Genomic DNA, 25,565 nt, shown 5'->3' with positions numbered 1-25,565 from the left:
TACGTGTGTTTTCAAATCTCTTGAATGTATACTTAGGAGTGAAACTGCTATTACTTTGGCTGATTTTTTATTTTCGGTTGCAAGACTTTCTCAGTGGAAAAAAAAAAACCCCAGCATTTTCATTATTTAATTTTGGCACAATTGCCTAGTCTTGTGCAGACCGGTGACTGACGCACTGATCTGTCACCAAGTTTGGCACACGAGCATGTGTACTTACCTCACGGCTCTAAAACTGAGTTTCTCGTCTTTTCCCAGCTGACCTGCTCCTCCTCTGACTGCTCTGCGATCCCATCAAATCCTGTCTGAACCCCCTCCTCCTCCCTCCCAGTTCTCATCCAATCAGATGCCAAGTCCTATCAGGCCTCCTGAAGCTTTCTTTCCCTCAGTTCCCTCAGTTCCCATGGTCTTCCCCCTTCCCTGGCCCCTCCAGACTGCCATCTGGGCCCTCTGAGAAACAGGTGTTCAGCCGCTACTGGTTGCTAAGCAGCGGGGAGAGTAGGAAAAAGGAAAAGGCCGCTGTTCCCCAGGGTGGGTATGTGAGCGGCTGGCACCCTCTGTGCGCCTCTTCCTGCAGCGGTGAGCAAGACAAAGCCCAAGGGGGCTTGTATCCCACTAGGAGAGACAGACAGACAGACACATACAGAAAAGGAGAGATTCTAAAACAGCATTATCAGAACTTGGAGGGTGAGGACCGGTGAGAAGGGCCTCTGGGAGGAGATGGACGAGGTGGGGCCGGAGGCCCGTGACCTCTGCCTGGCTCTGTGGGAGGGAAGAGGGCTCTAGGCCAAGGCTGGGGTCACATTCATTTGGCTTCTTTGAGGAAGGAAAGGAAGTCTGGGTGGCTGGATGCAGGGAGCCAGGGGAGGGGGTGAGAAATGGAGCGGGAGCCTAAGGCAGAGGATGGAGAGGGTGGGAGGGTCTGGCAGGGCCCTGCCGGCCTTGATAAGAAGTTTGGACCTCCTTCTGGGTGGGAAAGGAGGTCACGGAGGGCGGCGAGCCAAGCAGTGGTACAACCTCCTTCGTGTTCTAAAAGGGTTACAGTTCACCACTATATATAAAAGTAGATTAAAAAACCAAATTTATTCTGTGTATCATGGGAACTATATTCAATATCTTTTTAACAACTTTTAATGGAAAGGACTATGAAAATGAATATGTGTGCGTATATGCATGACTGGGACATTGTGCTGCACACCAGAAATCGACACATTGTAACTGACTATCTGCCAATAAAAAATACATGCATACATACATACATACATACATACATACATACATAAAAGGGTTACAAAAGGGAGACAGGGCCCAGGGAGGGGTCAGGGAAGGCTGGGAGAGAGTAATCCACACGAAGACCTGGAAGGTAAGAGAACCTGGGACCTCGGTGGCAGGGACGGTGCGCCGCGGCTGGGGGCGGCGGGGCTTCTACCTGCGATGGGGAGGAGATTCCGCTGCGGGCGGCCTTCAGCCTGTGGCCTCACTGCCAAGCTCCCCCCACCTAAGCCGCCCCAACACCCTGCCGGCTCTGCATCTCCATGGATTGCTTGCGTGATTTATAACCTAGGCTCCATCTTCTTCCAAAAAAGAGGTTGAGGAGGGATGGAGAATGCTTCAAGCTAAAGGAGATTATAATTATGCCAAAAAGCTCGTCTCCAAATCCATTTATCTGAAATGAGTCCCAGGTTAAAATTTGAGTGACTCTTTACTTCCATCCTCGTTCATCTAAAGTGGGGAGGGCGGGTGGGGGGGTTGTCGAGGTGAAGAGCCTGGGCTCAGAGTCAGACCTCGGAGTCTGAACATGAGGTCCACCCTCAACAGGAGCGCTGGCCATCTTATTTAACCTTTCACCACTGAAGTTTCTCATTTTCAGATGAGCACAATGTTAGTCCCGACCTTGTAGGGTTATTGTGAGGATTAAATGAGATAACCCACAGAAGCCCTCGAAACAGTGTTTGGCACAACATCGGTGCTCAGTAAATGTACGTGGCCCCCGACGTGGACACGATTGCCTTTATTCACAGCGGAAGCCGCAGTGGTGGGGCAGGTGCTTACAGGAGCCTCTGGTCTCGGGTGCACCCAGCGTCAGTGAGGGTGTGGAAGCCCGGCAGGCAGCGGTCACACCTGTCCCCTGTCACACCCGGCTTGCAGCTGCACCGTCCAGAGTTGTCACACCGAGCACTGAGAGAACCTGCAACCACAGGGTAGGGGGAAGGAAAGAAGAGAAGGCAACATTTAGTGTATATGGTGTTAGGAAGCACCTGCCACCCTCTGGGAGCTCAGTAAGCCCTAGGTAGTAACCCCCACCTGCTGCCTCCAGCAAGCTGTTCACGCCGGCTATGCATCCGCCCACTAGAGGAAGCGCTGACAGCCGAGGAGCACTTCCTCGGGGAAAGGAACGGAAATGACTCCTGAAAGCAGTATTAGTTAGTGTATCTGCTCTGGTGTCAACATTAAGTAGTTTGTCAGACCCTCGAGCTCTCAAGAAGAAGGACAATTTGTGAATGAGCCCAGCAGCCTCCACGAAGGGAGTCAGGACGAGACCGTGAGCCGCCTTCTCCCTCATCTCGGGCCGGCAAACACCACCTTTTCAGGGTCAGTGCTTGCGTGGTACGATTTTTGTTCTAAGAGTACAGAAAGGCCTCTTAACCAAAAATGGCTCTACATACCTGGAGCGGTAGACATTCTCACCCTGGGAGCATCACCCCTTGTGGGCAGTGAAGACCCTGTGCCTTGTATCTGGTTTGGTGCATGAGGGTAGGGTACCTGTCCTGTGGATAATATTTTACAGACATGCTCTTCCCTGTAAGTGGGACCTCCCAGATTGGATGCTGATGGAAGACAAGAGTGCTCAGACCAACAGATGAGCCCACTCTGGGATCCAGCCACTTCTCACCACCTCCCTTCTAGCCCCCCAGTTCCAGCCTCCCTCTTCTGTCCCCTGGATCCTGCCCCTCCGTCGCCTCCCTGCCTCCATCCTTGCCTCCCTCAGCTCCAATCTCTCTATAGAAGCCAGAGTGCTCCTTTTAAAATGGAATTCAGATCATAGGACTCGTCTTAGTCTTCTGGTGGGTCCCCTCTAGAAGCAGAATAAAATGCAAACTCTGCAGCATTGCCTACAAGACTAGTCCTCTCTGACCTCATCTTCTACCCTCTTTCACTAAGGTCCAGCTCGCTGCCCCGCTCCCTGTTTCTGGAATGTGCTAACTGCTTCCTACCTCAGGGCATTTGCACTTGCTGCTCCCTCAGTCTGGAATGCTCTTTCCCTACAACCCCCCCTGGTTGGCCCATTTGCAGCAGTTGGGGTCTTGATTGAATAGTCCTTCCTAGAGAAATGGTCCCTGACTCCCGCATGGAAAGTACCCACCCCACTGCTCCCCCAGTCCTTAGCCCTGCTCACTTCTGAGCACCTCAGCTGGATTGCCTGTGCCTGGCACCACGAAGAGGCCCAGAAATCTGCTGAATTAATGCACAGATGCCAAGAAAAAGGAGTTAGGAGGAAGCCAGAAGCCGAGGTGGAAGGTGTCTCACCGACTTTGTGGCTTCCCTGCGCCTGGCAGAACTAGAAATCAATCCATGTGTCTCACCCACCTGTGGTCATCAGGCTACTCACAGTCTATAAAGCCAGCAGAACACTAACCAGTTGTGCCTCGTTTTCTAATCTCTTATCTGTCTAGGAAACTTCAATTCACTTGTGGGTACAATTCAAATCAATAAAGGTATTGGCTCCATGCCTGTGTAAAGGCTTTTATGCCACAGGTGGAATGTGACATAAATTAGTCACGTTCACAGTCAGAGTCTGCGAAAGTCTCCATGTCATCTCTGCACAGCTTGAAAGGGCCCTCAGCGATCAACTGCATCTTTTGAGCACCTGCTGTGTGTGAGACACTGAATTAGGCGCTTCATGTGTATTAGCTCATGGTATCTACTGGTGAATTAAGAGCCGAGAGAGGGAAAACTAATCCATTTGTGGATAATGGGGAGCTACCGGAGGTTCAGGCAGGCGGCGACAAGATCAGACGAGCAGCTCTGAGGGACAACTCCAGAGCAACTGCAGGACGGCTCGGGGACGGCAGGCCAGCGGGCTCTCGTGGAAAGAAAGTCCTCCCATGACATGGTGGCCTGGATCAGAGGAGTCTGGGTGGGAAGGGGAGGGAGGGAAATGCTCTGAGAGCCCCTGCAGATGTAGAATGAACAGACTTGGGGTATAGATGACAGGGGAGGGGTGGATCACACGGATGACACCAGGTCCCCAGAGTGCACACGAGGTGTGAGGCTACTGACAAACCAGAGAGGGCTTTCTGGTGGAAAGGTGGGACAGGATCTCACACTGACACATCAAAAGAAGGTGATGGGTTTAGTTACAGACACTGAGTTTCTAGTGGCATATTCAGGCGGACGTGTTCACCTGGAGCTCAAGAAAGAGGCTGGAGATGAAAGGCTAGGAGCCCTCAGCCCATGGGTGAGACAGGAAGTCTTAGCGAGTGTAGGCTCACTCCGGGAGCGGGTAGAGAGAGGAGGGGAAGGTGCCTAGGACAGAAATGGAACCTCACTGGTTAAGGGAAAGGGTGGTGGGAGGGGGAAGAGGTCTCAGGGGAGTGAAAGTCGAGGGGGCAGAACGCTGAGGAGGGTGAAGGGAGGAGGAGGGTGGGGTGGTTTTCAGGATCCGAGGCAGGAGAGCATTTAACCAGGTGAGAGTGGGGAGGGGCCGCTGGGGTTGGCATTTAGAGACAAGCAGCAGACAGAGCTGAGAAGGCACATTCCTTTTTGTATTTGTGCTCTGATAAGTCAATGTCTCACCCAGAGTAGATGCTCAAAAACGTAGTTTATACTCAAAAAGGTAGTTTATGGTTATATCTCTAGGCTTTCTTCAAGTCTTGCCAAGTTGGAATGGAGACTTACACAGGCTCTCACTGCGAACGGGACTGATTTACTTCATGTTCCCAAACTTCTGAAATAATAGCGTGGGGTTTTCAAAGTATCTCATTAAAATAAAAACACGTGTCCCAGTTCCTACATCGTGAGCTACTCTTAGGGACTGGGAACAACTGGGTTTAAAGACAGAGGAAGGTTTCAGCTTCCTGTTTCAAGTTCGTGTCCCTCTAAACACTCTGTATAGTAGACACGGTCCCCACGCAGTTCAGGACTCAGGGCGTATTCTAGTTCCAGAGTATTCTGAATCGATTAATATTTAAGGACAATTTGCTTCCTTTTGAGAGCTCTTTAAAACGACATACACTTGCGTTTTTAAATAGCACTATTAATATTATTTAATCATTATATTCAATCATAATTAAATTACTATCTAAGACATGTTTTAAATAATAACCCAAATGTTACAGTCTGAGGAATCCACTGTTGGGTCATATATATGTTTAAAAACATAAAATTAAGAGAACAAGACCAACATCACTGATGTCCACACGGATCTCAAGAATTTAGGAGTCAGAGGAGGGAAATACACACACAGTAAATTTCAAAGTAGCTGCAAGAGGTTACACCCGTGGTTACAAGAATTGAGAATAACTCAGCCCACAAACTCATCACCTAAAAATAAGCCTAGTTGCAATCTTTAGGAGAAGCTGATGTGACATTCCAAATCTGCCACCACATTGGGGATTATGCGTGCTCTTGGCTTCATTTGCCAGGCATGGAATGGGAGCTTTGGGTAAGATGCATTTTTTCTGCATCTGAAATTGAATAGACAACCAATTCCATTGGGCAGTTAGTATTTGAAAGTGAAAAATCCCCTCTGGCTGACTGGGAGACTAAGCAATCACATGGGGACTTAAACTTGTGCCACTGACCTAGTGATCCGTGCAGCCAGCACGTTGCCGGGGATGGCGCACGGTGCGAACGGTCCTGCCACCAGCGACAAGTTCCATTTCCCTCCCTAAGCCACTGACACCTCATTTGTAAACTGAAAATAATAATAGTGCCCTCTTTTCAGGGTTATTGGGGAAGATTAAATTAATTATGGGATCAAAGCATTTAGAAAATTGCCTGGCACAGTGTAACGAGTAACGCCTGTTAGCTCTCATTCGGGATATAAATCATCGCTGGGCGCCACCGCTTCCTACCAGGCTGTTCACATGAGATAGCCATTCCCTAAAAGGAAAGAAGGAGCCAGGCTCATTGTTGCCGGGCGAGCAATGGACTGCAGTGCACAAGAAGAGATGGCGTGGAGTCCTTCATCACCTTCTCTCTCTGCTGGGCGGCAGCCTCCTCTGCTCGGAGACTAGCAACCCTGTCTTCAGGCCAGGCTTTCCAGCCGAGCCAGTTACATTTCTCAGTACATTCTGGCTGCTGGGTTTGCTGGGATGACTCACACAAAGCTGCATAACCTCAGGGCATGTGGGCTCTTCAGAGAGGTTAAATGCCCATGAAAGTGGAACCATTTTTCTTTTCATTTTTCTTTACGAAGTTCTCTGAGTCACAGGGGGAACTGCTAAATCCCAAGGGTTCTGGATGCTGAGTCACAGCCACAAACCATATCGTAACAGCGGCTCTGGTGAACTGGGGAATGACTGCTGGTAGACGGGTCTGTATCACCACAGGGTCACCCCCGTTTTCTCTAAGGCACCCCAACACACAATACCAGCGAGTCATGGCTGGGCCGAAGTCTGCCCGTTTTTAGATTCTTTCAGCTGCGTCTATGAATTGGCCCCACAGAACTACACTGAGTCTTAGCCACGCACTAAGGCTGTATCTTTTAGATAGACTAATATTTATCATATTATGCTGTGAAACACTTTCTGGCAAAGAGGAGAAACAGATACTGTCAAGGAAGATAACAGACAAATAAGGAAGCTTTACAAAGTCCCAACTGACTTAACAGAACTCCCACTCTCTCCCTCTCTGTATTTACTAACGTGTCTTTACCGTCTGCCCACGATGAACATAGCACGCCGTGTGCATTTGTGTGCACGAGAATCGCCTGTGCTTCTGCGAATACAGCATCGGGTGATACATTCAAACAGGCCCTCCTATGAACCAACCGCTCTGCTAGCCGCTTCCGGGTTGTTACTCTATCTTTGCTCGTTCACAACCCTGTGAATGACTCTAATCTGCCTTCTTCATCTCATTAGCATCATTTTATATTGCTAACACCTAGCATAGCACCAGAAACAGTGTTACTGTTTCTAATCTCTCATTTTCTGAGAGGTGGGGCAAAGGGATGGTTATGAATACGAAGAATTGTCACTGAAACACGGCAAGCCAGGCTCAACGCCTGTCAACTGCCGGGAGAAGTAATTGTGTGCCCCATTTTGTACTAGAATTCAAACGAATGTTCCCTGAGAGCACAGCTGGTTCCCACAAACCAGATTTAAGAAAAACACATTTCCTTTCAGGCTGGAATTGCCAACAAGACCAGTGTCCAGTAGATTCCCAGTTGCTCAAGGAATTGAACATTCCCCTCTTACCCTGCCCTCTCCCTCCCTCCATCCTGGCCCCCTCCCCCTCCCTCCCTCTCCACCCCCTCCCTCCCGCCCCTTCTTTCCAACCACCTTTGGAGTCACAGTTGCAGGGCAGGCAGCGGTCCCTCTCTCTCTGTCGGTAGAAGCCCTCCTTGCACCTCTCGCAGTGGATGCCACCTGTGTTGTCGCTGCAGTGGAGGCAGCGGAATCCGTTTCCCGTCAGCCTGTGCAGTTCCTGATCAAAGACGCATTGCCTGGACTTCCCATTGCAGTCACAGACTAGGGGTCGGGACAGGAAAAGAGACGAAGTCAGCAGAAAACAAGCCAGGGGCAACTCTCCCAGGCGTTTTATTATCATTGATACAAATCACGCCCGGATGCTACGTACTAAGTTAAACTGCTCAGTAGCATAAGGTAAGAGGGTGAGATGGGCCACGTGGGGGTGGTGGGAGTTCCCACTCTGCCTAAAGGAAGCAGGGCGGTGGGCGCGTTGCCTGGGAGAACACACACAAGTTCAGGGTTGCCAGACGGTCCGATTCCACAAGAGAAACCAAAAATCTTATCTCATGTGTTTTTAGGTGAAAAGTCCTGATGTAAATATTAGCAGGGAATTCATTGTTCAAACTCTGTGCAACCCCAGACAAGTCCATGGCCTGGAGAAGACCTGAGGACACCAGCTTGTGCACTCGGACATCTGTCTAACAGCCAGTGACGTCAGCCTTTCAAGACCCACAGCTCCCTCCCTTCAGCGACGGTCCAGCCTGAGGAGCTATGACTGTCAGACAGGCACCCCCTCCCGCCTCGCTGTGCCACGGCTCTCCCAAAGCCAGCTGTCCAAAAGAACCCCAGGCCCATGAAGAGTGGCTCTTCTCAAGTGTTTGGGGAAGTTCGCCCTGTGCCTGTTTCAAAGAGACTCACAGAGTGACTAACGGCTCCATGAGGGACCACAACGGTCAACGAGATAACAGGGGACATGCCTCCCATTGTCCCTGGTGCACCACAGACACTCGAGAAATGTTTCAGCCATGGTTTAGAAAAGACAGTGAGCCTTGAGGTTAAAAGAATCGTGTCGAATGCCCGTTCTGCTAGCTCCTTAGGCAAATCGCTTTGACTCTCTGCATCTCATTTCTTCTTTTTATCAACGTGGGCTGATTATCTGCCCGCCTGGTTTTTTGAAAGGATGCCACTGAGAAATGAACGCCGAGTCTTTCGTCTAACACTGTTTCATTCCTCACTCACATGAGACAGGCATTGCCTCAGAGGAGAAAAATGCAGCTCAGGAAAGTTAAGTAACTTGACCCAGTGGAGAGCTGGGATTTGAATCTCTGTCTGATGCCAAAACACGCTTTCTTTCCCCCCAGGCACAGTCTCCATTGGCTGTGCAGCTCCAGTGAGAGCCTGGCTCTGGCAGTGCCCAGGCCCATGGCTTACCCGGAGCACTGATTTCAAAGTCAGCAAATGTAGCGACATGTCCAGAGCAGCTGCCCTGAGCAGGCCGCGCCAGCTTGGAAGGCACAAAGGGGACTAAGGCAGTCTGATGAACTTCCTAAGTGACTTTCTTACAACGGCTTCTAAAACTCACCCTCTTACTATTTTGGATCCCACCTAATCCAGGCAAAATCAAAGCATGTATCCAGAGCCCCCTCTGCTTACACTCAGCAGCTCAGGGAATTCTCGCAGGAACATTTTAACAGGGTTAAATTATTCCCATGCAACTGACAAAGAAATGAATGCTTCAAGGGGGCAGATGTCTCACTTGAAGTCATGCAGCTAAATGGCAAGGATGTGATTGCCCCCAGGTCCGTCTGGCCACAGAGCCCTTGCCTTTCCCTGTTACCCTGCACCTCGAGGATCTGGTTTACCACGCATGTGGGCATTCATCCTGTAACCCCCCGTTAGAGAGTCACTCAGCCCTTTCTGCAACTCTTCCCCATCTAGTAAGACGTCCTGGCCCTCCTTAGATAACACTGGTTGTTGTAAATTATTTTTTATGCAGTTTTAAATCTGCCTCCCTTCCTGTAATTTTTACCACGTGTTCTTGTTCTTCCCTGGAAAACAAAATACACACACACACACACACACACACACACACACACAGAGGCATACCTACTCTCTTCTTCATTTATTTACTTACTCATCAGACATTTATTCCAGGCATTGTTTTACGAGGCACTGCATCAGCCTTTGAATATCTGAAGATAGTTACAGCATCTCCCTCTTTAGTCTTTCCTTCTCCAGGTTAAACTGAAGACCTGTCACCTCTAGGACTTTCAACCATTCTCCAGGTCATGATTTCTAGATTCTTTTGGACAACCCTCCTAGGAACAAACTCTAATTTTCAATGTCTTTCTTTAAATGACCAGAATTGATTACAGTTCTTCAAGTGTGGTTTGAACAGCTCAGCTAACAACAGGACTCGATATTATAATTCCATGGTTGAGCCTCACTTCTCATTAAACTCACAGCATATTAAGTCTGCATTCAGTCCAAGCTCCCAGGGCTCGTTCACAGAGCTGGTGCCAAGCTGAGTCTTTCCGAACAAATGCCTGTGTAACTGATGTCTTGGGATTGTGAACAGATGTGCCACACAGCTGTCATGTGTTGTGAAATCTCCACCGAGCACATTGTTAGGCACGTACAAGAGCTAAACTCACCAGCCAGCCGTCCTTGTGAAGTTATTCAGCCCATCACATGCTGAGCCAGTGCCCTCCTTGTGTTTTGGGAGCAATCTCAAAATAATTACAAATTGTCCATTGTGCCTTTATTATTCAGAACAAACTTTTGGCTGGTAGTGATCAATTTCATAAGGAAGTGATTTATTTTAAAAATAGATAAGCTTGTTATAATCTTTTCTTTAAACCATTTCCCTCTCCTTCTGTCCTTTCTTCTTTAAAACTCTGAAAGAACTGAAGTTCTTCCTTTCAATTACAGTTCCAATAAGGGAGCTCTTGACCCAGCATCTCCACTCTGGGACTGGCCCAACAGCTACCAACCTATTGCTAAACTACCCTCCTCTCTCTCAAATGGGCTTCCGTCAAAGCCCAGGGTTATGCAGGCTGGAGTGAGGGGACCTATGGGCCATGACAGGAGACAGCCATGAAGACACCGTCTCCGGCCTTGCCTGGGGGACTTTTAAGTTACTGAGCTGCGCTGAGCTCAACACTCAGCTGCACTGCACTGAGCTCACCACTGAGCCTTCTAAACACCCACACCCAGAGAACGAGAGAGCGTTTGCTCCTTTTGCAGAGAATAATCCTTCGTGTCATCGATGCATTTGAAACATGGGTCTCTCGCAAATCTCTCAAATTTAGACTAACTTCTCTAAAACCAATTATAATTTATTCTCACTACTGGGGGAAAAATATTTATATTTCAAATTGCAGGATATTCTTGCCACTGGACTTAATGAAATGGGCCCCATATAACTTGTGCCTGGTCTGTTTTATTCCGTGACCGATCTCTGCCCAACTACTACTATGGACACATCAGTTGCCAAAGGGCACTGCCAGGCCAGGGGTCAGGCAGCAGGGAGCAGTGGGGACTCTGACGAAAGGCTAAAGGGAGAAGCATCCCCTCACACCCCGCCAAGGGTAGCCACCAGGGAATGATGCCCATTGCAATCAGCGTTTCCATTTATGCTTTTTTAAAGGCAGAAATTTGACTTTCTTTATGAAATCTACTGAGTTTCAAATGTTGACAAAAAAAATTTTTTTAAGTTTTAAAAATAAAGTTGTGCCCAAGGGCAAATCTTTGCACTTCACCCTGCTCTTCTAACAGGCAAAAAACACATCTCATGCTTCAGAAAAGAAAGCATAAAGCCCCATTGCACAGCACAGAGAGTGATCCACAGTAGGCACTTAAGGCTTTTTTTTTAATGAACAAATGAATGAATGTTCTCTTGAGCTTCAGGAAACCCCTAGGTGTGTTTCTGCCATCTACAGGACTCCATGCGTCCCCACATGTCCGGACACGCCTTATGAGTACAAATACCAATATTAAGCCATCACTCTCTTCCCCACTCCTTGAGGGGACACTTTTCCCCCACGTGACCCCAATCCAGAAAACAGCCTTTCTTGGTAACTATAGTGATTTATCTGGTTAACAGACCTGCATACACTTCTGTAACACATTTGAAAACAAGAGGAAATCCTAAAAAAAAAATTTTTTTTATTATACTTTCCTTCCTTTATGTTTAGCCTTGTTCAATTTGATGTCTCAAATTTTTTTCATTTTTAGTTTGTAATCTACTTGCTCATCTTCCAAATTTAAGGCCAGCTATAAATTTTATAACTATGTTGTTTAGTTTCCATCAGGGAGCCTTCATACAAAAGTAAGAGATGGAGGTATAAAGATGAGGGTCTTGGACATGTCCCGGGTTGGCTGGGAACCAGTTATCAGAGTCCATTCTCCCAACAAATACACATGGAGCATCTCTGTGCCAGGCCCTGTTCGAGGCACGGGGGATTTTGCGGCAGACAAAACCAATGGATGTCCCAGCTCTCGTAGAGTTTTCATGCGAGTTGGAGGAAAAGAAAACAAACAAGACAGACAACGTAGAGAGAATACGGGGATAGTGACATTTGTTATGGAGAAATACACGAAGCCGCAAACGAACTAGGAAGTTGGAGGGGGGTAAAGCGGGTAGGAAGGGAGGGCTGAAAATTTTCATGTGCTTGTTTGCTGTTTTATTTCTATTTTGGTATTGGTCTGTTTATGGTCTTTGGCCATTTGTTTATCAGGAACAATGCTGTTCTTATAAATTGTCATGAATTATTCATATAACAAACGTATCAAACCATCACCTGCCGTTTTGTTACAGGTGCTTCTTTGCCTCCCCTGACACGTCTCCTTTCTCTGCAAAGAACCTCCCTGAGAGATTTTGTTTTACTGATTCTTACTCCTTCCCCCCTTCCTTCTCTGTCCTCAGTCAGTGAGGTGTACATTTATTTCGTTCATTTCACAGGCGTCCCGTCACACCTAACAGGGAGGCTGCATGGGGTGCTGGACCCTGGGATCTCATGAGCCAGCAAGATTCCAAAAAAGGGAGCTGCAATGTTTTCCTCTGTCAGGTAAGACCTTAAGCACAGACTTATCTGATGTGCTTTGGGCTCTGTCACACACTCGTCACGTTATCGATGTTTTCCTCCTTCCACCACGGACAGGCACCGGTCCAGGACCTGGCATTAAGCTACCACCGCATCAGAAAAACACACAAACAAATCAGGCCCAGACCCTGAACCGACCTGGAAGCCTTACAGGGTCTGGGAATTAAAACAAGCAGGTTCTTCCTCCCTCCTTCACTGAACCCTGCGTGACAGGAGCCGGGTCCCATCCACTACTCTTATCTGGCTCTTCATTTGCACGGTGCTTTTTCTAAAGTAGGGACCGCTCTTCAAGGTTTGTCTTGTCCCCCCTCCATCCCTTTACTCCGCTTCCCTAAATCCTTGCCCTGTCTGCCAGGGTGCTCTCCACAGCTAAGCGAGCAAGATTCATCACACTTACCCCCAAGCCCTGCATAAACACATCAGAAACGGAACCATTTTACACAGATTTTCACCTATATCCTTCAGTCAAGAAAAGCGTGGGTGGTCATCCCGTCTGCCTGGGATGTGCGCTGCTTCCTTGGCACGTAAGCATTTATTATCATAATGACTATAATAGCACACCACAGCTGACCCTCAAGGTGCTTCTTAGAAAAGCCTGCGGGGCAGCCAGACACAGACTGGTCCGCCCACCGCCACCCTCACTCCCCCACACTCCCCCCCCCACCCCCCCAGATGAGAGGCGCATCCAGGAGCTGGAAAGTCGGCAAACAATGGAGCAAGGTGTGCGGCACGCCCCCGGCTCACCTAACCCTCCCAGCCTCACTCAGAACTCAGCTCCAACGGGTCGGGGCAGGAAGCTCAGGGGCAAAGGCTGCTTCCAAGCTGCATCCTTAGGAGAATGAAAGGAAATGGAAAATATTTCCTAGGGCTGGACTCCGGCAAGGCCTTGGAATGATCAGCCTCAGGGGCTTCAGCTCATCAAGGCCTCATCTTAGATTCCCCGTAGGAAATGCTGCGAGCAGTTACGAGAACTTCTAACAATTTGGCGTGAATATGATCATCTGTGTATAAGCAGATCCTCTTTCTATTGTTCTAAATTTAAAAAAAAACATGCTTGCCTTTTACCATGCTGATCTAATGTCCGTCTTGTACGGTGGACCACTGCTTTTTAGTGCTCTAACAGTAACAACGAAGTTAACAATCCAGACTCCTTTCAAACCCCTGCAGACTTGCCCTGCTGGCCTCTCCAACTTGGGCTCGGTCCTCTTTTCTCTCTTGTTCACTGCACTCTGACACAGAGACCCTTGCACCCACGAGTCCTAGGAAGCACCAAGCTCTTTCTTCCCGTCCTCCGGCCGTGAGGCTGGCTGTTTCCCTTGCCTGGGGCCCTACCTGCTCCCACCCTCCCCGAGTCCCCGCCTCCGCAGCCAGAACTATGTCGGGAGGCACACATCGGATCGCGTGCGGTTCCTACTGATAACATTTCAACAGCTTCTCCCTCTGAGTGCCCACAAGTCTTCATCCCCATCCCTCCCCGGGCATTTGTCACTTTCTATCCTGAGTCATCACCATTTGTGCACAGGACTTCCTTCCTTTCTAGCATTTCTCACGTTGGTGTCCCCACAGTACCTAATACAGGGCTTGCGACCCTGCCTGCTGGGTGGGTGGCTGGAAGGGTGGCTGACCAGAAAGGTAGATGCAAGAACGGACAGAAGGAGGAAAAAAGCGAGGGAGAGAGGGAGGCAGGCAGTCTGACTCTAAGAAAAGCTAAGCCAGAACCAGAACATACAGAGATCTCCCAGGTGTCCAGGGACCCAATGTGAAATTTTCTCAACACAAACTACAAAGTTTTCATGGTGGGCACACATAGCATTCGGGGTATAAAAAAAAAACAGCTAATGTTTGAAACAAAAACAATCTGAGATGGGAACAGAAAAAACTGAGAGAGGACTGTGATTCTGAGTGTCCGAGACGTTCAGGATGCTGTGATGTTGCGTGTCTGTCACACCGGACGGACTGTTCCTGTGCCTGGAACGCCTCCCACCTGTGCGGGAGCCTGGAGCTGCCGTCTCACAGGGCAGGAGCCGCGGGCTGCCGGGAGGAGGCGCGAGGCCTGAGGCAGGCGCGCGGCCATGAGCTCAGCTGGCCGCGTTCGGCAGCCTGGAGACGCAGGGCCCTGGGCGGCCTGCGGGACTACCTCAGGGGCCAGGCATCCGAGCGCCGTGTTGGAACCTGCCAGCGCGTGCCGGCTGCCCTTCCGTGCAGCTTCGCCGCCCTTGCTGCCGTTTCAGCTGCTTAGTGCACCAACGCGAGTCAGTTAAACAGCAGCAAGTTCATCAACACGCCGCCCGCCTGTCACCTGCTGCGGGTGAGCCCCCGCGTCAACCGCCTCGAGGCGGGGCTCAGCGCGCTCGCTCCCGCAGAGGAGCGGTGCTGCGTGCCTTGCGTTTCCTTCCCAGCTCTTTGTGCCCCTCCCTCCCTTTCTGGCACATTGAATCCTTTCCTCTGCTTCCGTTTTGGATGCTCCATGCCCTACTGTCAGGTTTCCTCTTGGCTTCTGACCTTACCTCTCACCCCATCCTAGTCTGTGCGGGACCCTCTCCTTACCCCACCTCTAAAGGCTGGTGTCCCTCCAGGCTCAGTCCTGAACCCCCATGACTCAGCCTAGAACTCTCTCATCCAAGCCCAGGGCTTCAGGAACCACGACAGGGGCTGACATGCCAGGATACTTCTCTGGTCCAGAATTCATTCTCAGCTTTGGACCCTCATGCCCAGCCCTCCGCTCTTTACATTTCCAAGTGGTTGTCTCAAAATCTCTTTACACAAAGCATGTTTAAAAGCGACCTTGTGATTGTCGTTCCTTCAAGTCAGAACGCTGGAAGCTGTCCTTACAGGGTCTCCATCTTTCTCACCTGCCCATATTCTACTCAGCACCCAATTTTATTGATAAAATGCACTAAATAGCTCAAATCCACCCACATCTACTTTAGACCAAACCCCAGTCCACTCTTGCCTGCAATAGCTTCCTAACTGAATTCCCTGCAACTTTTCTTGCCTCCTTCCACTCAGGAGTTGGAAAACTTTTCCCAGATTAAAATTTTACTAATACCTCTTTGCTTAAAACTCTGACAACTTTTCTTTGCTTTTAAAGATAAAGACCAGAATTCTTAACATTGCCTGCAAAGCCTTGCATGGTCCAAGTCTATCTACTTTTCCAGCCCGATTTCATATAACACTCCCTGCTGGGACCTCTTCATCTCTTTCCCATTCGTTTCACAGATACTCGATGTCTTTCCTTCCTCCACTTCTTAACATTCTTGTTTTAAAGGAAAAGCATTGCAGTGGGGAGATGTGAGTTGGGGTTAACAATCCCACCCCCTCATTTTTGTTTGTTCAAAGAAATTAAAATAAAAATTCAGTCTTATTTTATTATTTAGATATTTCCTTCCTCTGCGTCAAAGACCTGGCCTCGTGTAAACTTGAGAGCCCTTTTCTGCTCACAGATAGTAGCTGCCACCTCCAGGAAGTCAGCTGTAATCAGGGCCTTCATCAGAAAGTCCGAACGCAAAGCACTGGACTGAAAACGGTGAGTGAAAGTAAAGACAAGAATAGTTTACTCACTTTAAAAAAATACCTGGCAAATGCTGATTTTCAGGAAAAAGGCAATATTGAAAGTGCCTTTTAAGTAGCAACCTACTCTAATGCATTTTAAAAAAAAATTTTTTTTTTTACAAATACTCAAGCTGTAGATTGCTTATGAAGTCGGAAGCAACAAACACCTGACATCCATCAGTTTGGTATCACAGGCATTGTAAGGTGTCATCCTATTTGCAAAAATTGAAGTCCCCAAACCTGAGAAACTCCAGATGATGAGGTGAGTGACCTTATTACATCATAACAGAAAGATGATGATGAAAATGATCCTAGGTATTTTCTAGCTTTCAACCCTCCCAGGTGAGATTTTTTTCTTTCCAAGGTTTAGTATGTTTCTCAGCTTGGGTGAATACTTAAAATATGAACATTTCATCATTGGAACTGATCTTGAACTTCATGGTTTTGTGTGTAAATGTCTCTTCCAGTCACATCTTCTTCAGGGGCGTCACAATATGTTTTCAAATTAGAACAAGAAGAGTGATGTGGCTCTTCCCTCGCTGAGAGTCTTTTATCTGAATTCAGTTCTGTGCCTCACACTTTTCACAGCTGCCTTTTAAGCCAACGCCACCCAAAGCACTGCGGCGGAACCACTGCCGATCCATCTGCATCCCAGGACCTGGGAAAGCCCAAGCGGTGTAAGGAGGTGACAGGAAGTGCTCCAAGGAGACGAACAGCAGAGGTCAGTGTTCTAACCACGGGCAAGTCCGAATGATAAAATATGGACAAATCTGTTCAACTGTAAATACTCTGAAGTCATCAAGAGTCAATGAAACTCAGATCACCACGCTTTCCTTTTAACTGGTTATGGCTTAAAAGGAGTCACTTCTATTCCTGAAGAGTTCATAGAACATTTTATTGCAGTGTAGACTTAGAAAGGGTACGTGTGGACTGTGGATGACTCAGCGTGGTGAGCATTAGACCAGGAGACCACACCTGGAGGTACCTTCCCCCAGCGCCCCACCGGGGCCCAGGCAGGCAGTGGGGAGAGGGGAAGACGGTCCCAGTGAACAGGGAGGCCGGGGGTGCCAATTTTTGCCCAAGTAGCAAAGATGAACAGGAAGAGAAGGTTAGGACACAAGAGACAACACGAAAGAGGCAGGATGGAGACTCAGCAAGTGACCGTGGGGAGGACTCTATCTGAAAGAATTCATCGCCCACATGTAACCCCACACCCTCCGACCACAGAAATTGCTGTAGAAATTTCTATATTTCCATGAGACCATCTATAAAGAAAAGCATTCCGGTACAGAAAGCACATTTGACTGTCTGCTATTCAAAGAGCACAGTGTTCTTTGAGCACTTGCTACATGGCCCAGCAAAAGGTGTCATATGCCCCTTTAAGAATAGCTGAAGTCCAGGGCAGCTGGAGGCGACCCCTGTAGCAACGGAGGAACAAAAAGAAAGAAATCACATATGAAGAGTCTGAGTAAAGAAAAGTTTAAAAGGAAATTCTGATTTGTACTGAAACGCTTTTTGGAGTGTGCATTAAATGTGTTTTTTCAATCGCTTAAATTGTGTTTTGTTGGCTCCTTAAAAATAAAAGTGACCTAATGATTCTTCCTCTTTAAACCTTTTCTTGCTTTTATGAACAACATATTTTTGTACAAGGAGATTAGCCACATTTTTTTTTTTTTGCTATCACTGCATCCCTTCACAAGGATACACACAGCGAGGTATGTGCAGGCTTGCTATGCACCATTATGGTTCTCCGTTTTGACAAAAGAACATGGTAACTCATGTGCATTTACAATGTTGGGGAAAAAAATATATAGCGTCTTTTAAAAAATTCTTTTCTGAAAAAAAAAATCCATTTGAAAACAGTTAAAACTGTACTGCTTAGAGGGGAGGGTATAGCTCGAGTGGTAGAGCTCATGCTTAGCATACAGAAGGTCCTGGGTTCAATCCCCAGGACCCACTCTGAGAACAAATAAATAAAACTAATTACCTCCCCTCCTCAAAAAAAAAAAAAAAAAAAAAAAAAAAGGACTGAAAAAAAATTGTACTGCTTAAAGTCAGGAGAATGAATTAAATGGTCTTTTAGGAACATGACCATTTTTATATAGCCACAAAGAGAAGTAACAAATATTACAGGAAGAGGCTGACCGTGAAGCCTCCAGCAGGGACTGGAAGCAACGTACCCACGTCCCAGCTGGACAAATGTGCTGCTGGTCCTCTTCCCACACCAGCTCAGCTATGGCCTGGCCTCTGTCCCCGCAGATCTCAGCATATGAAGACCCCCTCCTGTCCTGCCCCACGTACAACCCCGTGGATGAGGCAAGAGTGACAGCTTTGGGGATACTGTTGAATTCACTGCTGTTGCAAAGTAGACCAGCCTATTGCAATGAGAAGTGATTTTTAAACATTAGGAATCCCCTTTAACCAAGAACAAAATGGGCAGTGATTTGAAAGAGCAGTAAGTATGTTTAAAACTTTACGATCAATGTCCTGGCCGTGAAAGTGACCCCATCCGAAAAGACTCCAAAATTTATACCAATCGTCTCTAGCAGGGAGAGGAAATAACCCCAGGTCACAACGACGCATAAATCAATTCAAAACATTGACGGCAGAACAGGAAGTCTTCTTGCTGTCCCTCAACTGTCCAGAGCCACTTGGTCAATTCCAACCTGTGTGATAATCTAACAACAGAGTTGAACAAACAGAAGAGGAAACTTGGTAATTTGAAATCTGTTCTCTAGCCAATGCCCCAGAAACCGGAGTTTGTGCTTGGTTTTCACCTGTTGTTCGCTGACATTTTTAAAGGAAAGGCCACTCCGTGGGCTCACGTACACGGACGAGGCTCCTGAATAGCCAGGGTACAGATGCCCCAACTAGAGACAGAAAGAATGTTCTTGTAATAGACCAAGATTCCATCAGGTCTGAAAAATTGATTTAAATGAAAATTCTTAGTAAGAATGAGAAATAAGCCAAGGAGGAATCCTGGTAAAGAATATTAAACTAGCGGCTGGAATCTCTCACTCACTGACTGGCTCTGGTCAAGGCCGTCACTTTCCTGTGCCTCAGCTTTCCAGTCTATAAATGAGGTCACACATGCCGGAGCCTGGCTCTGCTTTAAGCAACCGCGAGGACTGGGACAGTTTCTTTGCCTCCCTGCGTGTCATTTTCCTTACCTATAAAAGCAGAGGCTCTTACAGAGAATCCTTAAGACCTGTTATCATGAAGTTTCATGCTGCTGTAATAACAAAGTGATGAAACATGCAAATCTTTTTGTAAGAAACATCCCAGAGAAGTGCAGCTGAAGATTTGATCATTTTTTCCCCAATGTTTAAGTTAGTGCAGGAAACGATCGGGTTGCAATTTAACTACTTGCAGAATGTGAAGATCCACATTCACGCAATGAATAAAAACTAAAGCTGGAGAAGGACCCACTGGAATTCTATAAGTGGTCGACAAGCCTGAAGAAGTCCAGGATGCGAACACGTCTGTCCTGTTGGTCTCCACCTTCCTCTGATCCAGCAGGAGTCCTCACGCGGATCAGCACTGGAGGAAGAATCATTCTTTTCTTCTTTTATGACACAAGGTGGCACATGCTTGTTGGGGAGGCACATAGACATACAGTCACCCACAGACACTGGAAAGACTCAGCTTTTGGCTTTGGATATGATTCAAATATTACATCATGTACCTGGGGGTTATATCAGAACACAGCCCAGCAATGATTCAGTAATCTACTAGGTCTAATTTGTGACTGAATTAGAGTATTCCAGAATCTGTGGAGCTCCTGTCTCTATACTGGTCTGTAACAGATGATTCAAGTCTTATCCTGGCAAATTTCTCCAGGAAAAAAAAAATGTCAATACAGTTGAGCCACTAAGGACCGAAATGGGAAAAACATTCCCAGGATTGCCTCAACATCCTAACTTCATGCTCCTGACTTTCCCACAAACATTGAACACAAATCAACATTCTTCCTCAGCTTCTTAGATCAGTGGAGCTAAGCCCATGGCTGCCACCCGATCAGGACACCCAGAATTAAAGCCGACATGGGAATTTCCAGCTTGCACTCCAATCTGTTCTACACTCCAATTTACTGTGCATACTTGAATATAAGGTGAATATAAGGTCACCTTTAAAAGTCTTTTCCAAATCTCTCGTGTTACACAGCACTTTCTTAATTACCTTATTTTTCAAAAAAATTGTTTGGGGAAGACACTTAACCTGAAATGATCTCAATCAGTGTTACAGATATTTATCAGGAAGGAAGAGGCTGGAGGAGGGGATAGCCAGCGGTAGAGCATGTGCTTAACATGCACGGGTCCTGGGTTCAATCCCCAGTACCTCCGTCAAATAAATAAATAAATAGATAAATAAATAAACCAAATTACCTCTCCCTGCAAGAAGAAACACACAAACAAAAAAAAAAGAGACCAAGCCATCAGATACGATTCTCATAATTATTCTTTAGCTCACAATTGTGAGCGTTGAAAGTTGTCGTAAGTATTTAAGATGATTACGCTGTGAAGATCACAGTGTGCACTTAAAAATTTTTTTCACGTTCTGGAAATGGTGTACTTTCTAATGACAATATCAAAAGCAGATTCAAATAGAGCTGCGTCCCAAGCCACTTAGTCCGAAGTAGAGAAAAACTGTATTAAAGTGGCTTTAGGAATATTAAAGATGGAATTTGAATATAATTACTACCCAAAATATAAATGAACAGATACTTCTCAGCTATTTTATAAATTATGTGACTTTAAATATGTTTGTAATGCAATATAATGTATATGTGCAGTCAAACTATAATAATTCTACCTAATAAAACTGAAAAAGGAAAAAAAGCACAACCTAAAAAAAATAAATGTGTCTGTAAGACAAATTTAATATTAAATTTAATTTAATACTAAATTAAATATAAAGACATGTGACCACTGCATCTATATTGCTCAATGTTTTCATAATCGACTTGGCCAAACCTTTTTTTTTGGTGGTGTGAAGGGGAGGTCTTCCCCTGGGAAGTGCGAGGTCATCTTACACGTGGGCATGTTCTAGAGAGCAACAGAGATGCTGACTCTGCATGTGGTGAGGTCTGGTGGTGACAAAAGGCAAGAAGAAATGATGTGAAATCCAATCTTGAAATTCTAGTCTGCTTTGGGTTCCTTGTCAGAAATTCCATTTGTTTCACTGAGAAAAATTTGGGGTTCCTTTCAGCCTGAGCCAAAGGGCTCCTCATCACCTTTCTTGGACTAACCAGAGAAGCCTCTTCAAAAACTTTACCTCTTAAAACTCAGAAGACATTATTCTCACATTCAGTACTGGCGGAGCAGTTACTTATAGAATGGCAATACTGAACATATAGGGAGTGTTTACTGGACGCTGTGCAAAATGTTTCACATGTAATAATCACAACAATTTATTACCTTCATCTTAGAGATGGGGAAACTGGGTAACACGTGGAGTAGCTTGCCTCAATCCCTTAAGTGGTAAAGGGTGGGGCCAGGATTTGAACCCAGGCAGTCTTGCTAGAGTCTGCACCCCAATCCATGAGCTACACTACTTCAGCAATTTAAATGACAGAATCTATGAGAACAGAGACCTTTTCAGGAAGGTCTTTCCAGACCTTTCCACTACCCCCACTACTACCCACAGTACTTCTTCTCCAGTATCAGGCCATGGAAGAAATTAAGTTAGTGATCTATAATAACCTTGGATTCTGAACCCACCATTCTAGACCAGCTGCTTCAAAACCTACTTGGTGCCTGAATCCAACACCAGTGCCGTCTTAGTCCGCGTTCTTTGTATATTCATATTTCTACTTGACTCCTGCACTGCTGAAACTCTCTCAGGCTAACAAAACTCTCCTCTGTCTTGATGCTCCTCTATCCTCAAGGCTCATTCCCCACCTTCCCCTTCACTGTTCTTCCTTCTCCTTGTTACGTGTTGAGGTTTCTTTCACCTCTTTGTCCCAGGGTCATCTCATCTATTGTCAAGACTTTGCTTCCCACCTTTGGCCATCCAACTTTAGATTTCAAACCTTTCTTCTAAATCGAAGTTCCAGCAAATCATAGTTCCAGCTGTTTCCTGGGATGGCTGGCCATCTCCCTTTGTATCTTCAATTCAACCAATCCCCGTGGGAATTCACTCCCTCCTCTCCAGCCACTACCCATCCTTGCTCCCAAGTCTGACCCTTCTCCTGTAGTCCTCTTTTCCTTTAATGGCATCACTGTCTAACCAACTAAACAAACTTGGACCCATCTCGGACTCCTTCTCACTCACACTTTCTCTTTCCCATTATCCCTAACACACACACACTCATTGGATCACCAGATTCTTTCCATTTTACCCTCTAAACGTCTCTGTAATCTGTTTCCTCTTTGCTATTCCACCACCATGATGAAAGCCGTTGTCATCTCCCATTTGGACTATTGCAATGGCCATTTATTTGCCTCTCATAGCTCACCTCCATCCTCAAATTCCTTAAGGTCGCTCGCTTAAGGACCTTTCTAAACATGAAACTGACCACGTCCACCCATGCTTATAAACCACCTGCAACCCATCTTTGCCTACAGGGCGCCAGCCCAACTGCATAGCCTGACATGCAAGGCTCTTCACAACCGGATTCTTGCTATATTTCTAGTCTCATTCCTACCTCCTTTCTCCAGTCACCCCCCACCCCACCAAGTGAACTATGCTGCAGACCATTGGAGCCACATGCCACATTTACACCCACTGCGAGCTCCCCAATGGGAGTCTTTATCTTTCTTAATCTCTAAGCATCCGAGTTCACTACACCTGTGCTGTTGGCATCAGACTTTTTAGAGAAATATGGTCCCAGGCATTTTAAGGCACTTTACTGTAATCTCTCATCTTTTCAACAGCCCTACAAGGTTACACGGCACTGTTGCCTCTACTTAACAAGCAAAGAGCAGACTCCAAGCAGCCGAGGAGCCTGAGTGGTTACAAATAAGGAACTAGTTAAGGGAATTGGTCAAAATTTGAAGCCAGGTCAGGCTGACTCCAAAACCTGCGCTTTAGCTAAAACCAACTCTGAGAATCTTGCTGTTTATATCCAGCACCGTAATCTCATCTGCAAGGGAACACCCGGGAAGCAACGTCATCGCTTTAGGCTCTCAGGGGTGCACAGATGCAGGTCACTTTGGAAGATGGCAAATACTGTGATTTCAGTCCAGCTTCTACTGCATCCAAGCATCCCATGAATGGAAAAGCATGTGTGCTCGACCCTAATAGCAAACTTTTCACAACTTCATTGAACCCTGAGCAAAGGCCTTTGAGGAGGCAGCCTAGTATATTAAGTGGCCTGTCTTTAAGGAAGGGGAAGGTCTGGAAGTGAGACTCAACATTGCTTCTGACTTAGTGATTTGGAGGGAATACTCAGAGCTTGTCCATCCTTGAGAATTGAGAGTCCAAGCTCTGTCCTCTTGTTATATTTTATTAAACAACTGATAGCATCCTCCGTGTTCATTTCTGTTATCTAATGCTAACACACACGTACACTCAACTATAGCCAAGGGGGAAATGGGTTCAATAAATACCCATTATGTAAAACATGTGCACCTTGTTCCCTTACTACCTTTATAATGTGGTCCCCAAAGCTCCAGGCTCAGAACCCCAGGATCAAGTGCCCGATGTATCTCTGCCTGTAGCTACATATGTAGCTTTGCACAAATCCATGCCCATGTTTTCATTTTTTAAGCCAAGGGAGTCTAGTCTTTGAATCCATAAGCAGTCCCTCTGAATTCTAATATTGGAAGACTGTTCTTTCTTTTTGGGTGTTTCTCACTAGGTTAAGGCTATTTATTCTAACTTTAAGGGAGCCCAACCTACGTGATCATTTTCACAAGTGATTTTTAAGTGGTAGTCAAAGATGATGGGTTGGAAGTTAATTCCAAGACTATTTTAGAAAAAATAAAAGGACTGTATCAACACACTCAAACCCAGGGTAAAAACATCTATGCCATTCAAATACAATTCAGGCCAGCATCACCCAGACTGCACAGTAATAAACGGGATATCTAAGGTAATTCCCTGTGCCCGTGAACCTGGTCTGAAGTTCACACATGCACATGTGTGAAGATGGCTCTTGGACCTTCTGAAATGATTACTGAAATGCCAGCAGATGCAGGAAGCCAAAATAAACATGAGAATTTGGGGTAATTATAAAGGCAAATATCACTGGCAAAACTTACATAGGCAAGATGACATCGGTAAAACTAAGCAACTGCTAAGTAAAACTAAAGAAAACACCCGTTACATGTTCTTGCAGCTGACACACGCGTTCAGGAAACTGTTGCTACGTGCTCAGAAAGTTTTGTTTACAGCAGCTGAACCTCTCACAACGTGACAGCCACTGGGTGCCCTAGATAAGATCAAATGATCTATGACATAGGTGTGCAATAAATGCCTGTTGAATGAATATTATGTGAAAATACTATAAAAAAAAATGTTACGCAAAAGTAAAGCATTATTAAGACTCTCAAGGCTCAATTTTCCATCTTAAAGATGAAACGGGAATTCCAGAAGGGTTATCGAAGAGGTTCCTTTTCAGTCTTTGTGGGGTTCACGGCCACAGAAAAACACTCTCACCAGAATCTCATCAATAAAAACACACACTGGGAAAAGGATTTATATACCAACATACTACGATCTTACTGATTAAATAAACGTGCCCCTTGAGCAAAAAAAGCAATCAAGACGGAACATTTTTAAAGTAAGGAAAACTGACTTGGCACAACCTATCAGCTTCAGATTTGAAAATCAGACAGCTTTATACAGCATTAGTAAATAATAATACAATATTCCTGTAAACCAATCTCTGGGCAAGCCCCGGATAGGGGAGGAGGAGGGAGCGCTACAGGGGTTCTCAGAGTGGGGCTCCTGGAGGTGCGTTCAGCCATCACGGTCTGCAGAGGAAGGCCAGGTCAAACAGCCCAGGGCCGCGACGTTGGCCCCTGGAAGCCGACTCACCTTGCCTCCTGGAGTCGGCCCGGGCTGCAGGCAGCAGGAGCGCGAAGCAGAGGCAGCAGCTGAGCCAGAGCGCAGGCATGGCCGGGCCGCCGCGTCCGCCGCCGCAGGGGTGCTGCGCGGGCTGCGAGCGCTCGCTCTGCGCTCCGCTGTGCCTTCCTTTTCCTTGATCAGGTGGTTTTATCGACTCTTCTACCTGACTCAGTCCTGACAGGAAGAGAGCCTGTGTTTCAGGGTGTGACTCACCTGTGAATAAGGAGGACCCAGCCCTCGGGAGGCAGACAAACACGCAGCACACACGGAGCTGTAAAAGCGCTGGCCCCGGCTGCGCCCCCACCCCAAGACGGGCGCACACCTGGCCTGGGCCAAGGGTGTGGTGCCGAGGCTGCGGCCCCGGGATCCTTCTGGAGGAATGTGCCAGATCCCCCAGAGCCCCCCTTCTCTCCCAGGGTGGTCCAGGGCAGAATCCAGAGGTAGCTAGCAGCCCACCCCCTCCTCAAACCGGGAGGCCCAGCTG

General features: G+C 47.0%; 1 protein-coding gene across 1 annotated transcript in view; it reads right to left on the bottom strand.

The window, feature by feature from the left end:
* Positions 1–25,208, bottom strand: part of LAMC2 (laminin subunit gamma 2) — a 54,272-nt gene extending 29,064 nt beyond the window's left edge. Inside the window, exons 1-3 of the mRNA XM_064478070.1 lie at positions 25,052–25,208; positions 7,503–7,691; positions 2,050–2,185 (exon numbers count right to left, since the gene is read on the bottom strand). Of these exons, the coding sequence (XP_064334140.1) occupies positions 2,050–2,185; positions 7,503–7,691; positions 25,052–25,130 (404 nt within the window). The 5' untranslated portion in view covers positions 25,131–25,208. The remainder of the gene's footprint in view (positions 1–2,049; positions 2,186–7,502; positions 7,692–25,051) is intronic.
* Between the last annotated feature and the right edge of the window lie 357 nt (positions 25,209–25,565).

Source organism: Camelus dromedarius, chromosome 23 (assembly GCF_036321535.1).
Source record: "Camelus dromedarius isolate mCamDro1 chromosome 23, mCamDro1.pat, whole genome shotgun sequence".
NCBI lineage: Eukaryota > Metazoa > Chordata > Mammalia > Artiodactyla > Camelidae > Camelus > Camelus dromedarius.
This window is presented reverse-complemented; position numbering and strand designations above follow the sequence as displayed.